Source organism: Eufriesea mexicana, unplaced genomic scaffold (genome assembly GCF_001483705.2).
Source record: "Eufriesea mexicana isolate 0111107269 unplaced genomic scaffold, ASM148370v2 scaffold386, whole genome shotgun sequence".
NCBI classification, from domain to species: domain Eukaryota; kingdom Metazoa; phylum Arthropoda; class Insecta; order Hymenoptera; family Apidae; genus Eufriesea; species Eufriesea mexicana.
The window spans coordinates 463,502-479,482 of NW_016908604.1; the positions used below are offsets into that span (position 1 = coordinate 463,502).

At 40.6% G+C, this 15,981-nt stretch overlaps 2 protein-coding genes across 6 annotated transcripts in view; both read right to left on the reverse strand.

Moving 5' to 3' along the window:
* Ae2 (anion exchange protein Ae2) overlaps positions 1-3,718 on the reverse strand; it is a 59,032-nt gene extending 55,314 nt beyond the window's left edge. For both annotated transcript variants that reach the window (XM_017897145.1, XM_017897143.1), the window contains exon 1: positions 3,375-3,718. The gene's annotated coding sequence lies outside the window, so the exon portion shown is untranslated. The remainder of the gene's footprint in view (positions 1-3,374) is intronic.
* A 4,257-nt stretch (positions 3,719-7,975) lies between these two features.
* DIP2 (disco-interacting protein 2) overlaps positions 7,976-15,981 on the reverse strand; it is a 39,975-nt gene continuing 31,969 nt past the window's right edge. For 2 of the 4 annotated variants that reach the window (XM_017897138.1, XM_017897141.1), the window contains 10 exons: positions 15,524-15,860; positions 14,626-15,439; positions 14,096-14,526; positions 13,769-14,000; positions 12,654-12,784; positions 12,094-12,480; positions 11,273-11,608; positions 10,909-11,205; positions 10,245-10,795; positions 7,976-10,113 (listed from right to left, as the gene is read on the reverse strand). In XM_017897138.1, the coding sequence (XP_017752627.1) occupies positions 9,861-10,113; positions 10,245-10,795; positions 10,909-11,205; positions 11,273-11,608; positions 12,094-12,480; positions 12,654-12,784; positions 13,769-14,000; positions 14,096-14,526; positions 14,626-15,439; positions 15,524-15,860 (3,769 nt within the window). In that variant the 3' untranslated portion in view covers positions 7,976-9,860. The remainder of the gene's footprint in view (positions 10,114-10,244; positions 10,796-10,908; positions 11,206-11,272; positions 11,609-12,093; positions 12,481-12,653; positions 12,785-13,768; positions 14,001-14,095; positions 14,527-14,625; positions 15,440-15,523; positions 15,861-15,981) is intronic. The other 2 variants (XM_017897139.1, XM_017897140.1) reach the window with 2 other exon arrangements.

Consider the following 15,981-nt stretch of genomic DNA (forward strand, 5'->3'; position numbering starts at 1 on the left):
AACACGTTTTATCCTAAAGACGTTATAGTCTCGGCGTCGGTAGGACGGTTTATGACATGGACTTTCTATTGCTACAGGTACCAAAGGGAGAGAGTGGTAACAGATGTTCTTAGAGTTCTCATAGAAAATAAAAATTAGTATATCAACCCCTTGTACGCAGTGACGAGCCCGAAGAGCTCAGCATGAGTGTCCACGATGACACAAGATGAGTGACACTCTGCACGCTAATGACGAAATTATACCTAACACGTTGCTCCGTTTTATAGTCTTGAAAGCTGATAAAAGATATGTAAAACGAGGAACGCTTACATGATAATAAGCAGCCATAAATTAAAATAAAAATGTTGAACATAAATTAAAAGAGAGGCAACAAACATCAACACGAAAATCGAACAAACCCTCATCTGGTTTATCAGGAAATAAGCTAAAATTAGAAAACAAAATCTAACGCGTTTTAATATAAATAAAATTCGTGTTGCAAAAATGGGAATCATTTGGAATAATTAAAATTATTTTACTTAACCCAACTCGAACGAGGTTTAACAGAAAGAACTCACGAGTTAGACCCGTTATTGCAGTACCTAGGGTTAAACCATGTTTTCTTGTTCATTCATTATGTAGAAAATTATGCAGGTGCACGAGTCGCAGGAACCATTTTGTATAGCTACTACACGCAACAGACTTCATATTGTAAGCAACTTCGTTCGTTATACGAAATTATTTACAAAATGATTTTAAAAATTCACTCGGATTCTTTCCTGTGCCTAAAATATTCCCAAGTAACGTTTACATTCACGAATTTTTGCCCCGAAGGCCACCGGCCACGTGGCCAATTTCACTGGCGTGGTATCGATCTAAATCCGCCTTAACGCACGTTCTGGGAATACCGAATGATTTGTCGCAATCGTTTCGTTACGCGCGTCGAATGTGAGCCGCGAATAAACGTGCCATTTATTATTTCCCATTGCCCGCCACGCGAAATGGAACGGGTGCTTTATGACGGCTACGCCACTGGCCAGCGGCGGCTCTAGACGCGCACCGGGCATCGGAATAGAAAGGTCTTAAATAATTTTCAAAGGGAGAACTGTGCTTTAAGCGATTTCTACCCCTATTACGACTGGATAACGCGGGCATAAATCCTTTGGTAAATTACGTCCCGGGATCCCGTATTTCAAATTTCGAATTTTTCGTGGAGCTTCTCTATTTTTTATCCTGTCGACGACAATGCGTTAACGTGATTTTATGCACTTCTCTCGCCAAAATTATGTAAACTCGTGAATATTCGTGACTGTTTTTAAATATTTACTTTTCGGAATTTTTACCACGATTAGATGGCATTAAGATTATTTAAAGTCCGCGATAAAGAGATTTGGAGATTTTTGTGAAATAATTCGGTGTTCGCGGAGTTAATTACGTAGAATTATTTATTTTATTTTTATTATCAAAATTCGAGAATTTGAGGCTTCAAGAAAACTTTTTAAATTTGAAAATTTCGAAAGTCCTTTATTTCTATAAAAATTCACATAAGGGAGCCGGCCATTGACCACAAACTATTGTATTATTGACGCCATTTTACGATAATCGATGGTTGCCTAGCAACCCTGATAAGAAAGAAAATTTCAAACATTTTTAGTTACTGCTGAGAACTCACTTAATATAATTCCTGATTTTTCGTATTTCCAGAAAAAAATGAATGCATATATTCATGATGTACACATACTTATACCATGGAAAAAACCAACTTCGGAAATGCACTCTGGATGTACAACAATCAAGGTTAGATTACAACATTTTTATTTTATTTTATTTTATTTTACATATTTCCTCATTTTTTTTTTGTTATTTATCGTGATTCCTATATTGCGTAGAGTTAATGGAAAAACGTTCACGAATATTTGTTTCGACACAAGAATTCTAGAACTCTAGCAAGAATTTAAAAAATAAGAAATGTTGGATTATCCAATAAGCTATCGGCTACGAGACTAGTATTGATCTGATGTCTTCATGGAGTCGACGTACCATGCATAACTAATAGGTTAAATCAACTAAAATTTCCCATACAATATTTTATTTCAGCGAGAAATGTATAACGCTTAATTCAACGATTCAAATCTACATATATACGATAAAACGTACGAATGGAATTTCTTAATATCGCAAGAATGTACTTAGCAACCAACTGTGGATTAATTATGAACGAATTGTTTAGCTAATGAAGGCTAACGAAGAATTTGGAATAGAATCTAGTTTTGTAACCACGAAACGAGTCACTGTACCATTATGTCGTATATACATAATATATACGTGTTAATATATACGTAAATTCCGCGTGAGCACCGCTGTATAGGTTAACCAACCGTAATATGGCTCGCTTCGTCGTCCGAAAATGTCTAAATGTACGAAAATATAACAAGAAAACGCGTATCTCCGATAAAATTTTAAGGTTAGAATAATGAAAAATGCTTGCACTTTCAACGGTCTAATTCAAAATATGTATATTCAAATTCAACCACCGGTTTCGTTAATAGTACGTTAACCATTTTATCTATACTTTCTGTATATGTTTATATACGTTGTACAATTATACAGTCTCCGCGTTATATTGCGGTAAACGTAGGTAAATTTTTCGTCAAAATAAATACTACACACGTTTGTTTGAAGATACGTTTCACGCAGAGAGAAAAAAATATAATAGGAATCCCAGCTATAGTTATGCACACGTGCACACGTATATCAGAGCGTCGACTGGACGTCAGCGCATGTCACGCTTCAAAGTTTGAAAAACAAGCAAAAGAGCGGCATCTCGATGTTTTTCGACGCAGTCTTTCGTAGAAAATACGTTTCATAACGTGAATGCCTGCTAACAATCGCTCTCTCCGTCTCACAAAAAACAGCGTGTAAACGGCGTATAGAGCATTTTCTTGTAACCGACCGTATCGAAGATACCAGAACCAATCGAATCTCGAAAACGGTTAGTTGTACACCGGTATACACGTCGTTGTTGATCGTGCTTCTAGCTAATAGCTTTAAATAATTACAGTACACGCTTTGTCAGATAATGTATCAATTAATAATCCGTAAATCTTGAGCAATAAATATTTCGTAATCGTCGGTGTCATTAAACAATTGCAACAGTCAACGGTCGAATTGAGTATCGATAAAAACTAAAATGGCCACAGAATTAGTCACCGATATGTATAACAAAATACGATAAAACGGTACATTTTAATAAATGTACATAATAGTTTGCATATCTTGCATGTAGACGGATTTCTAACACGATATTCACAGGGTCTTTCAAAGTCAAAGGAACCCCTTATCCAACGAGCATGCAAAGATCGATGGGAAAAAGAAAAATCGAAATGTTTACATACCCTTGTTCGAAATCGATACGTGTCGAGCCGTTCCTAGGAGCAGCGTGGCCGTCTGGCCTCGATCAGCCAAAAAAAAGACGATTTGAACGGTTTGCCGGTAATTTCTTTGTTGCTTCTAACCACTCGATCGTACAGTCATTGTTTTCAGGCGACACCGCGTTGCCAGGAGAGCCAATAGAAGCTGTGTGTAACAACTTTTTTTCAAGCGGTACACACACGTTTACGAGACGAACGCACGACTATCGTGTTCGCGAAAGCACCGTCACTGACAGACTGTTCGGAACTGCTCGGTTCGAGCCTCTCTGGACATCGTTTATGACTTCCCTGGGGAAACGTTACTCGGTCTTTCTTTAACACGACGACCGGTGGACGCGGTGGAACGAGAAGAGGGATAGAGGGTAAGAAAAGGAAAGAACGAAACGGAATCAAATTTCTACGCCAACCAATCGCGGCCCTGCATTGTCTATCGCGCGAAAACCGCCGAACTGGTATGGTTTAAAGCCTGTTACGCAGTCCTGTGAACCTGTGTCTCTACACGGGGTGATTCTCGCAACTGGAACCAGTTACTATTTATTATTTAATCCAGTTTACTTCACATCGTTACAGGAAAATATATCGCAATAAGTATAGGATTACCGTAATTCCATTTGTGAATTGAATTTAACGATTTTTCTGTTAATATGTATTAGTTATATAGATGGCCGAATGCGTCCGGCATGGCGAATGTGACAGTGCAATCGTAAAGAGTGAAACTTTGAGGAAAAGTAATTTAAAATTTCGAAAGTGAAAATTAATCGATTTCACAATATCGACTCGAAAAATATCGTAAGTTAAATTCACAGATTATCTTTTCGTGCATGAAATACGAAACATATTCAAGCACATGAACACCTACCTCTTGTTTGTGATTTTCAGCGTTGGAAATAAGGAATGACAGTTACCGTTAGTCGTAAAATACTTCGAACATTGATCTAATTTACGAGGTGAGATATTTAAAATATTTTTTTTTACGAATGAATTAACGTGTAAACATCACAATTGATGTTCCAGAAAATTTATATAGGTGCATATATAGCTGGCAGATTACGTATCCTGACAGGTGGTTATGCATGCATTTAAATGCAAATGACAGTAAACTAAAATGTACAAGATAGTTGCGAAAAATGGTTCATGCTTAATCAATTAACAGTAAAAATGTAAATATACGCATGACAAACAATAAAGGAAATAATTATTGGACAAAAATTACCCAATTCTTTTCCTTACATAAATATTTTTCGTTAAGATGCATAAATTTAAATAAAATTTCAATGAAATTTCAATGAAATTTCAATAATAACGAAAGATGGCAGCAGCGTTTAATATTTATTAGAATCAAGTTACCCGACTATATTCACGGCTATATGCACTATAGCTTTTTAACGCGCATGCGGAGAAAGGAGTATAGCGAGGAAACGTAAAACAGTCTGGCTCGTTGCAAAAAATGTACATTACGTTTATTGATGGTAGCTCGCGAAGCTCCTCGTGAATATCGAGTGGATTACAAAGAGGCGCTTGGTTTAAAGGGTCGGTAATTTACGATGCAACACGTGATACGATGCACAACAGTCCCGCGAGGACTCGAATCGTGTGCCACTCGTTTGTTGCTCTCTTTCATACCATTCTTTTTTTTTTTTTTTTTTTTTTTTTTTCATTTTTCTTATTCGAAACAAGGATAAAGTCCGCTACGGACTATAGAAATTACTATGATGTTCCTATAGTTTCTGTGGTTCGATTTCTCGCGTTTGTCCTTTCTTTGTTTCATCCCTCCGATCGAAGAAACAAGGAGGGATAGATACGGGCTGGTATTGGAAAAGGGAGATGGATACACGAAATATTAATATTTTCGTCCGACTGATACAGGCAAAATGCTACGGCTTGGTAAGGACAGCAACCGTTTATATTATTACTCTGTGGTAATATTTTTGTATATATATATGTATATATATATATATACTTCAACGTACAAACTATATTGTACCTTAATAACCTCTAAACGCAATGGGTACAAGAGCAGTATTTACACAGCCTATGACCATTTTACACGGTCCAGGATTACGCGATACCGTTTCTTCAAAGAGGTCCTGGATTTCACAATCGGCCTCTTTGTTTTGAATCGAACGTGATAATACGCGATCGTTAACGACGTGACAAGTATCTTCACGTTCCTATCAACTAGTTATCAACATTTATACATAATACAACCAGGTTCCTCGCACGCACGCACTCTCAGCCCCACTCGTAGGATTGCGTAACGTTTTCTCCCTTTTCGTTCGATCCTCCGATAACCCCATTTGCATGGTCCGTGGATTCGTGTGTATGTGCATATCAAACAAATTACCGCGCAAATCTACCACGGTACATACTCGTCAATGAAAATACTTTCTCGATAATGAAACTTTCGTGAAAACACTCAATCGCTCTCTTTCTCTCACTCATATGTTGTAGCTCGGTAAAAACACTCTGAAGACTTACAGATGGTTAAATAGACATTACACAGTAAACGAACGTGAACCAGTCAAGTGAGAAAAATACGATTTCGGTTTTGTACTTGGAAATCATACGAACACATTTCGTACATACGTAGTGTAACAAAAGAAAGGAAGAGGTTAGAAAATATTCTTGATATTTTGCGATTATTTTTACTTCTACGTAATAAATAAGAAAACGGGGCTCTTTTTTTTTTAGTCAAACTTGATAAAAATTTCCTGACGCTGCACATTCCTACCGTGATCGGGGTGCACCGCTGTGTTTCCGGATCTTTTACGCACAAAGAAACGCTTTTGAAGCGCGCAGCCTCGTGTTCGCGGACGTGTGTACGTTTCTACACAGTTTAACTTTCCGTGAATCTCACCGGTCAGCTACTATTTAAATAAAATACCGGTGAACTGATATACAATCATGTAGAGTGGCAACGCGCAGTTCGTTATTCTTATCACGGCCGTTCCTTCGTGCGTAAAAGTGCTAAAGGACGCAAGGTGACATGGCACGATACCTTAACCATTAAAAAAAAAAAAAAAAAAAGAAAAAAAAGAGGATAGAAGAGAAAACGGATCAATAGAACCGTGCTTAAAACCCTTTACACTTGAAACGTTTTACATTTTTCTTCCGTTGTGGATGCTTAACAATCTTTTATTCGTCGGCGATCGACGCAGTGAACTCGAAACGATTTCGTATCACTCGGGAGACTAAAATACACAAAGGAAACGAAAATACGATCGATGTGTTTGTGCACGTTATACCGTTAAACGAACATCAAAATTGTATTTGCAACTGTTTGAGAACAGCAACTGTTAGAAATGTAAGACGTGTCGAAGAAAAGGATCCTAATTCGCCTGTTTCTATACGTATTTACATGACGCCTGTAAATGGACGCCCGGAATCTGGGATAATTAATTATTATAATCTGCGAATTACGCGTGTCATGCTAACGAGGCTGTCGTCGATGATTGCAATCGTTCGCCGATAGAGTGGTCTCCGATCGTTAAGGCTCGTATTCAACTCGACTACCAACTTCGTATTTACTATAAACACGCCTTGTGCGATAAATTCTTTGTTCAGACTCATACAACGTAAATCATTTACGTTCGATGACTTAGAAATTAACCATTTCTTTTCTATGTAATTCAATCGCAATATAAGAATATGATTCTTATAACAAAATATTAATTTCTTTAAGAATACAGCTTGATCATATTTTACGCATCAAACTTCGTACTGTTAGAAAAATTGTTTATACCATTGGCAACACAGTTCAAGTTTCTCGTAACAATTAAACACAATCGAGGTCTCGAAAAAATTGCGTTACACTGCATTTTTACGGTAAGAAATAAAAGATAAGATTATGATATGTAGAATAACAACGATACGTGTGTATATCTTTATACGAAGTTTAATACGAGCTTCCTAACGACGCAAGGAAATTGACAAGTCTGCTTCGTTTAAATTGCAACGCGTTTCTCGCAACAATCGGTACACGATACCCTTTGGGCAATGCATGCCTCGTAGTCGTATGCCATTACATTAAAATAAGAATATAAAATTATAAAACTATCAACAAATGTACACATCAGTAGAAAACGTCTCAAAAATAATAAAACTCCAAGGAAACGAGGAAGGACATGATCGACTTTCGGGTCTGAATCGGTATTCTTCTGATCCTTTTGCTCTCAACCTTTGCAATGTTTTGTTCGTACACGTAGATCTGTGCTTGTAAGTAGCCAACGATAATCTATACGTTGCCAAAGTTTAATCGTTGTCATTCGAACTCGTTCGTCTTCTCGAAATCAACGTTTTCAGATCGTACGAGATGTAGTCAGACTTTCAGTTATGTTTCTAAATGAAAATTTCAATTAACGATTAAAACAAAACGTACAATTCGTAAAGCTTAAAACAAATATCCTAATATTTAGTAACGCATAATTAAGATCGACGAAAATAAAACTAGAACGTATCATCTTGCATAATTCTAACCCGAAAGTCGACTACAGTGACAGTATTGTTGATCTACGTAGATTGAGCTTTGGTCAACAAGACCAATTTCACAAAGAGAACGCGTTTGTGCATTAAAAAGGTATGAAGAAAAGGAGAAAAGTTAGTATAAATTTTTGGCGCATATGTTCACCGATATTTATAGTTCGAGGGTAACTTTTCCATATTGACTAAAGTCAAAAATTGCAAAGTGAGACGTATCGACACTAGCTACTTCGACTGCACTTTTACTCGAATCTTTTGTGCTACCATTGCTTTTGTTTTCAAATGTTATCCAAAAGGAGTTATTCCTAAATAGCTTCTTTTGATATTACCATCTGTCACAAATGACCTAAAACCCTGAGATACGAATTTGCCTTAATGTCATCTTAGTCGTGTTTTCTTTTTTATGGAAAAATTGGCCATGTGATCGGGTTTTTTGGATGGTTTTCAAAGTGTACCCTCCCAGCACGCAATAAATCATCTAACTTGACAAAGTTTAAAATACGCGTATACGTTGCTTTTTCGCGTAACGAAAATAAAGTAAACGTATAACGGACGTTTGTGTGAAAAGAAAATACGGTCTTCGAAGAAATATAACACTGTGTTCCAGGATTATTGCGTGCTGCAGAATATAATAAAAATACTCTAACGTATAAAAGTGCGGTGTTGTGCGCAACGCAGCTAAATATGATCAAAGTCCGTACCGATCTGAAACCACTCGGTCATGTTTCCAAATCGATTTACATCAAAATCGTTGTACGATACCAATAACGTAGAAACTGTTCGGAACGAAATTGAATAAAATTAGAAAGTCAGAGCGATAGCGAACTGTATATGCCTCTCAGCAACAATATATTAGAAAAATGTCGACAGTTAAAATTTGTTACGTTACAATAGTATGATTACGTTAGCTAATCGTTACTTTTAGTAAAAAATCGTTAAGCTACACGAGTCTACGATAAAGTGTATCAAATTCTTTTACTTCTTCTAATAGACATCAGATATTGTTGTATATACCTGTACGTAGTTTGCGGAATAATTGTCCACTTTTTAATAGATTCCTCGATGAAACTCGCCTGTTAAAGTTATGTCTTTGTCTAAAATAACTTCTTCGATTTTCCTCTTGTAAAAAAGCTCACTACCGTTCTGATGTCATTGATAAATAATGAATGGTACTATCCGTCACTTTAACATTCAGGTAATACAATGTATAAAAGCACGATTTTTGCGAAAACAGCTGAGTCATGTCTGAGCTGTACATACTTATCCGTGGCAGTCTGAAGTTCGAAGATGTTCAAGTTTACCTTTGCGCAATTTTCTTTTTCTTTTTTTCTTCTTTTTCTTCGCTGAGGGTTGAGAATCGTTGATACTATACGTACAATTACGTAACTCGTGTCGACCTTCTAAACGATATATAATGTTTTTATCGTATCGTTCCAAGGTTTTTCATCGTTTTAGGTAGAATTCTTCGTTCGTGTCTTTCCATGAATCAGTTCTTTGTGAAAATTTCATTATATAGCGATTCTTTTATATCGTCCCTGTCTCTCGATTACATGTCTAATGGTTGTTCGTACTAACTACTTCTAACGCGGAAAGCAATACTTTCTGCCATTTGTGGTAAGTGTTGGTAACCGAGCGGTTGGAAATTTCAAAGTTCGACAACCTTTCTTACTCCTCTTAATACATTAACGAGATAAAAAATTCGAATATATGCGTTCTTCTTTTAAAAGAAGAATATAAATTGTTTAGGGACGACGTTCGCTTTAAAAATACGTTAAGTCCACGTAATATATTCCAACTCCTCCGCAAAGAGATCGTTTTCCTTGAGAAAGGATAAAAATTTGAAATGCAGCTTGTGCCTTCAAGTCGAAAGTACCTATACGTCGACATTCGAGTAGAGACATGACTGGAAAGTACGATACCAGTCTCCTGTTGTTCAGTGTGTAATACATTTTCTACGTCTTCCGATATCGTTCACATATTATACGCCACATAAATCGGGTCAAGTTGGTCTGCTAAGAAACCGTCACGCAAGTGCATTCGTTGCTTTTCGCCACGTGAATTTATTGGAACTACTCCGGGATCCACTACGACCACCACACCGACTACCAGATGGTGTTCTTCTAAAACAGCGCTGGTAACCAATGCCACGAGATCTAAGGCTTCGCTTTCACTTCCATCAAGCTCCACCACTACTACTAGGAGGTTGGTCCATGTAAATACGGCACTGTGAATTTTGATAAACATCATTATTACAATCGAAACAAGATCTACGTCTGAAATATACTATTTCGTCTTTCTCCCAGTCGTTACGATTATTCACGAGTTTCGCTCCACGCGTTTATGTTTATTACTTACCATTCTGCTATTTTCTTATGACACCTCATCACGCTATTCTCAATATCGATCGGGTGATATCGCATTCCTCTAAGTAAAATAGCTTCATCGAGCGCGCCAACTACGAATACGGCATCGTGTAATTCAGAGTCGCCAGGAACGAGATCCGCTTCAGCAGAAGTGTCACCGGGAATGTCACTGATAACCGATTGTTGAACGCTTTCGGTACGTCTCAAGAAACCGAGATAACCAGTTCTAGCGTAAACCTCATTCGTGTTTCCTGTTACGAGGCGTGCGTTGAAGTGATCCGCGTAGTCGCTCTCATCGCCGTATATCGTGAAATAACCGCTGGCATTGTGAGCAGATTGCACCCAAATTTCACCTAAATGAGAATCTCCGCATTGTCCTTTCGTCTCCGGATTGGCAATGATCACTTTCACTCCAGGCAGTAATTTGCCTGACTCCATCAGGCACAAAGAGTGTGGACTACCTCTTTCGACTAAAGATACTCGGTCATTGCGCAACGCGCGGAGATCAACGTATACCGTAGAAGGCTCTGGACTCGATGCACCCTGTTTCCAGAATAATATTTAGCATAAGATAACAACATTTTTACAACTCGTCAGATTTAAAGTGAGATTAGAATTTCAAGTTATATCTTTAAGGAACGTAGCGAGACGCGAACCTGTAAGCAGATAGCCGTGTTTACTCTGCACCCGAAAGATGTGGAGACAGCACGTGGACTCAGACCCAAAGCGGAGAAGAGTTTACTGAAGCTCGTGGTAAGTGCGATACGCGGTCTTTCTTCGGCAACAACGACGCACGTTCTGACACAAGCCAAACTAACACCTCTTGCCTTCAGAGCGTGAACAGAAGAACCGAGACCCTTTGTGCACAGCTCCATCACACCGTAAGAACAAAACGTGTCTCTTACTCTGGACTGACTAACCGCTGACAACCACAATGCTGGATTAGCTTCCACCTACAAAGAAGAATATTAAAAACTTCCCTTTAGCTCTCGTGTTTACGAAAGGCCCATAGAAACGAACCTCCGACGGTGGTATAAGTATGGAATGATGACCGCTGTATATACTGCTCAAACACCAAAGAGCGAATCCTAATCCAGAATAGGGGTCCAAGCACAGAGCGATGTGCCTGGACGGATACAATTCGCACGCAAGTTTCATGGCACGGCAAAGAGACGTCACGGCTGCATGAGACATCTTAATTCCTGCAAGCATTCCCGTTGTCGAGACGCTAAAGTCTAGATAAGCCAGCATCTCAGCTGTGGGTGCTCGGTACATAACCGGCAGCTTCTTCTTTGGCATGTCGTCCATATCGAGAATCGTCGGCCAACTCTTAATGTCGACGACATTGTTCGCTTCCTGTATGGTGTATCACGAAAAACAATCGTTAGTAATTTAGGAAAATTACGATTTAACACTTTAACCGCATTAGCGAGTTCCAAGTACGATACACGTTATGCTCTTTAAGCGTTATTAACCTCTTGCCTTACTATTTCAGTTCCGATGGCACGTACACCATGATCAACATAACGGAGAACCGAGGCAGGAAAACATCGGGGAAAATTAACCACGAGTCTGACCCGTGTCGTTTACCTTTGGCCTTATCTACAAACCACGTCTCACGCCCGTGATATTCATGCTCAACCCGATTTTCCTGCCACGTGTCTTACTCGATATCGTAGGCCAAGGGGTTAAACAGATATTCGTCGGCTTCGTTAAACGAGGTGTAACAAATGGAAATCGATTAACGAGATACGTTGTTCGATCTCGGCAGTTAAAGGGTTAAAAAGGAAATACCGATTGTACTTTGTAAGAATTGTAAGAAACACGATGCATCGATGTACCTTCGTTTTCAACAGTTTCAGGATATTTTGATTCGTGAGCACGAGCACAGACTTACTGACGTCCACGATCATGCGAACGGTTGGTAAAGTGGTTTGGAGGTTTTGCGGATGAGGTGGCCTAATTGTGACTGGCACGGCGCCAACATAGAGGCAACCATAAAATGCACATATCAAGTCTGTACCAGGAGGAAATATTAATGCCACGTGGTCTCCGGTATTGATTCTTCCACGATCCAACAACAGATTCCCGATTCGCTCGGCTTTCTTGTGCAATTGCGAGCACGACAAGGAAGTTGCCACCGCTCCTTTCGCATTTAGCGACGTGAAGATCACATGATCGGAGGTACTGACAGCACGCCATCGAAGTATTTCCGAGATGAACTGATACTGAAAATCAGGATACGAAAGGTGAACGACAAAACGGGGATGAAAAGTTGCACAAAAGGAGAATGATAAATTTATCGAGTATTTATCCGTCTCGCATCTTGTACAATTCGAGTATGTATATATGTAGTTTTTATCATTCTTCTCTTTTTACAGAAACTCTATCAGAGCCAAACCTTTTTAGCGTTATCACTGTCCTCGTCCAAGACACCCATGTCTCGTCCTTGAGCCGAAGCCAGTCTATTACCCTGAACAATGTTGCCCACCATGACACTGGCCGGACCAACGTCTGCAACAGAATCCCCCGCTACACGCCCCCGCACCATTCCGTTAGTAAACCAACACAAACACTCAACCCAATAATGAGTAGCTCACACACTCTCCCCTGACTGAGGCCGGAATATCAAAGCTAGGTACGTGAACTGGTTCGTTATTGTCGAAAGGTGATTAACGCACGGTCCTTTATATAGGCGTGCTCTGAGCATTCCATAGACTGTACATACTTAATAAACAAAATAATTCGGTGCTTCTCCAAAACGTACGATGAAGTAGCGATGTGAAATTGGTCGAAAGCATTGGCGTAAAAAGTAGACTGATCGTGAAAGGCAAGTTGCTTTCAGTTAAACGTACGAGTCGAGGTATCGACAGATAGAATATAGACAACGAAGGAGAATCTCACATCGCTAGAAACGATTTGTATCTATAGGCTTGGACCACTACAGGGTGTTCGGAACTCAGCCAAAAGAAAGAAGGGCAAAAATAATAGAATAACATGCTAAGCATTAAATATTTTAGTACTGGGTGGGTTAACAATACATGATATGTAGCAAGAGACAGTTATATACTTTGTACATTTGTGCTAAGTTACTGAAGCCTACTGATGACTTTGTAAGAAAGCGTAAGTGTTACGTTCCTTCGCGTTAATGAGAATTTTTGAACAGAGCGAAATCCGTGATCGCGAATTAATTATAAAGAACTGCTCATTCATTCTCCCATTAATCATTCTCATGTACCTTTAAGCGAAACGATCCAACAAACTGGCAAACATCGCAACAACGCCGGTTTACATCGAACCATCGGGTTCCAAAGTTTCCACTGAATTTCCTACCAATTTCTTGGGTCTTCGCTTAAATTATAATACGCAAAGAAAAACGAAGTAATGTTACAACAAAAAAAGAGTGTATATACGTCTTTGTACTTGCTGACATTCATGTAATTCATTGAAAGTCCGTAATTTTAATCGACACCTGGTTCGGGGATAGTACTCACAGGTGAATGTGCAATCTCTTACCTGAATGGACTTCGCGTGGTTTCGGTAGATTGGTAACGCAAGTGTGTGGACAAAGAAGAACATTAGCCGGGTGTAGAGTACCCTCTAGGAAACGTCGCTTCGTTTCCGACAGATGAATACCGCCCAGCGGTGTTTTCGGAAGGTAATTCGGCGGGACCAACGCCAGACAGTATATCCCGACAGCGTGAATGGAGTCTACTGCCTGAAGGACGCGCGACATCCATTGGAAGCTCTGAGGAAATACATCTCGCGTGAACAAGGAGTTCGCTTATGGCTAGCAAGCGAGTACAGGATGATTTCGATAGTACTAGAAGGTGAGTAACGTACTTCCTCTTCGCTGCAATCGGGTCGTTGTTCAGCAACGACGCATATTCGTTCATCCCTGAGGACGCGTACACTGAAAACGGCTATTCTACCACGGTAAATGAACTTCATAGGTTCGACGGCTAACACCGTAGCGATAATATCGTCTGCGTTGTGCTTTCTTCCGGTGACTGTCATAAGACCGTCGCGTGATCCGCAAACGAAGACGAGACCACCAGGACCCAAGAAACCCAATAAACCAGAACGGGTGTATTCCACGTCACCGAGAGGACTTCCATCGGCTTGGAGCGGCGAAACTTTGAACGTATTGTTCGTGAGTCCTTGTAATCCCCAGTATTGGTTTCCAGTCGCCGAACTGTGCACACAGATCTCGCCTACTTCGTCGGTTTTGCAGATGAACGGTTGACCTTCCATTTTGATCACGACCACGATACCTGAGGAACAGAAACATCGGAAGTTTAATTCGTTTCGTTGACGCAGCGAGACAGAAAAGATGCAACGATAACGCTAGGAATGTGCGAACGGAAACCTACTTCCTGGCATAACTTGACCGCAATCCTGAAGCGTCAGCGAGGTGAGAGAGTTCTCTTGATCCACTCTGACAACTCCGTAGCTCAGCCCGGACATAGAGAGGACGCCTCGTCCAGTGGCGTTTACCCCGGCACGACCTGGTCTCCTGACAGACACGGTGAGAGCCTCGCTGGAAGATGCACACGGGCAAACAGCGTCGGGTCGGAGACCTTTCGACTGGAATACCGAGAGAAATTGGTCGCAGGATGAAAGAGACCAGGGATTGGCACCGTCCGCGACCAACAGCAACCTGAGCGACGACAGCGAGATATCCTTGTGATCTTTCGTGGCCAAGAGACCCCAGTGGAGGTCCCGCGATTTTACCACGGCCACGCTGGCGCGATGCTTGGTGATCATTTGCATCCAACTCGCGGGATTTACTTTCATCAGAGCGTAGGGAATAAAAATCACGTGCATCCCATTTAGAACGCTGGTTAGGGTGCTGTGCCACAGACCGACCTCTCGTTTGAAGTCCAAAACGCACACGGCGTTCTCTCCCTCCGTGTAGCCGCAGGCTTGCGTGAGAGCTCGACAATGTGCCAGCATCGCCGATCTTGTCACCGTCACTCCCATCACCGAGCCATCCTTGTCCGTGGTGTACTCGATGTAAGCCGGCGTGTCGTCGGTCAATCGAGGCGGTGGCAACCAATCTTTCGGCGTTTTGCCCAAATGCTCCGTGACGAACCAGTGAAGCTTCGGCCAACCCTTGAACGCCACCACCTCGCCGGCTGCTGTCTTTGGCAGACCTTTGAGACAAGCTTCGCTGGTCAATGCCACCTACAAAATCACTTGGATATTCGGCGAGTCGACGAAAACGGGAGACAGGAAACGGAAGGTTATAATTGGCGCTACTGAAATCACCTGAATTCCACAGCTACCCAAAAGAAAACCGATCTGCTGCGAGCCCGCGTCTCGGCGGGTGAGAGGGACCTCGATTGGCACAGGTACAATGCCAGCCTGAAGGCAACCATAGAAGGCGCACATGAAGCTTATCGGGTCGTTGTTTGGATAAACCAAGGCGATTCGATCGCCCGGTTTCAGACAGCAATCACCGCCACGGCTTAGAGCCTTGTTCAACAGCGTGTAGGCTATTTTGTGAGAACGACTTAGAAGTTTTCCATAGGTGAGAGTTACGCAAAGCTTGCCGTTTGGATCGAGAACGGTGGCCACCGGCGCTTTATACGACGCCGAACCATACCTACGGAACATTTGATAGAAAATTCTCGAGGGCACGGTATGAAATCATGAATGACCTAGCACAGGCAGAGGAAACCAAGGCGTGTATATAGGTAAGAGTGAGAGAGAAGGAGGAGGGGGAG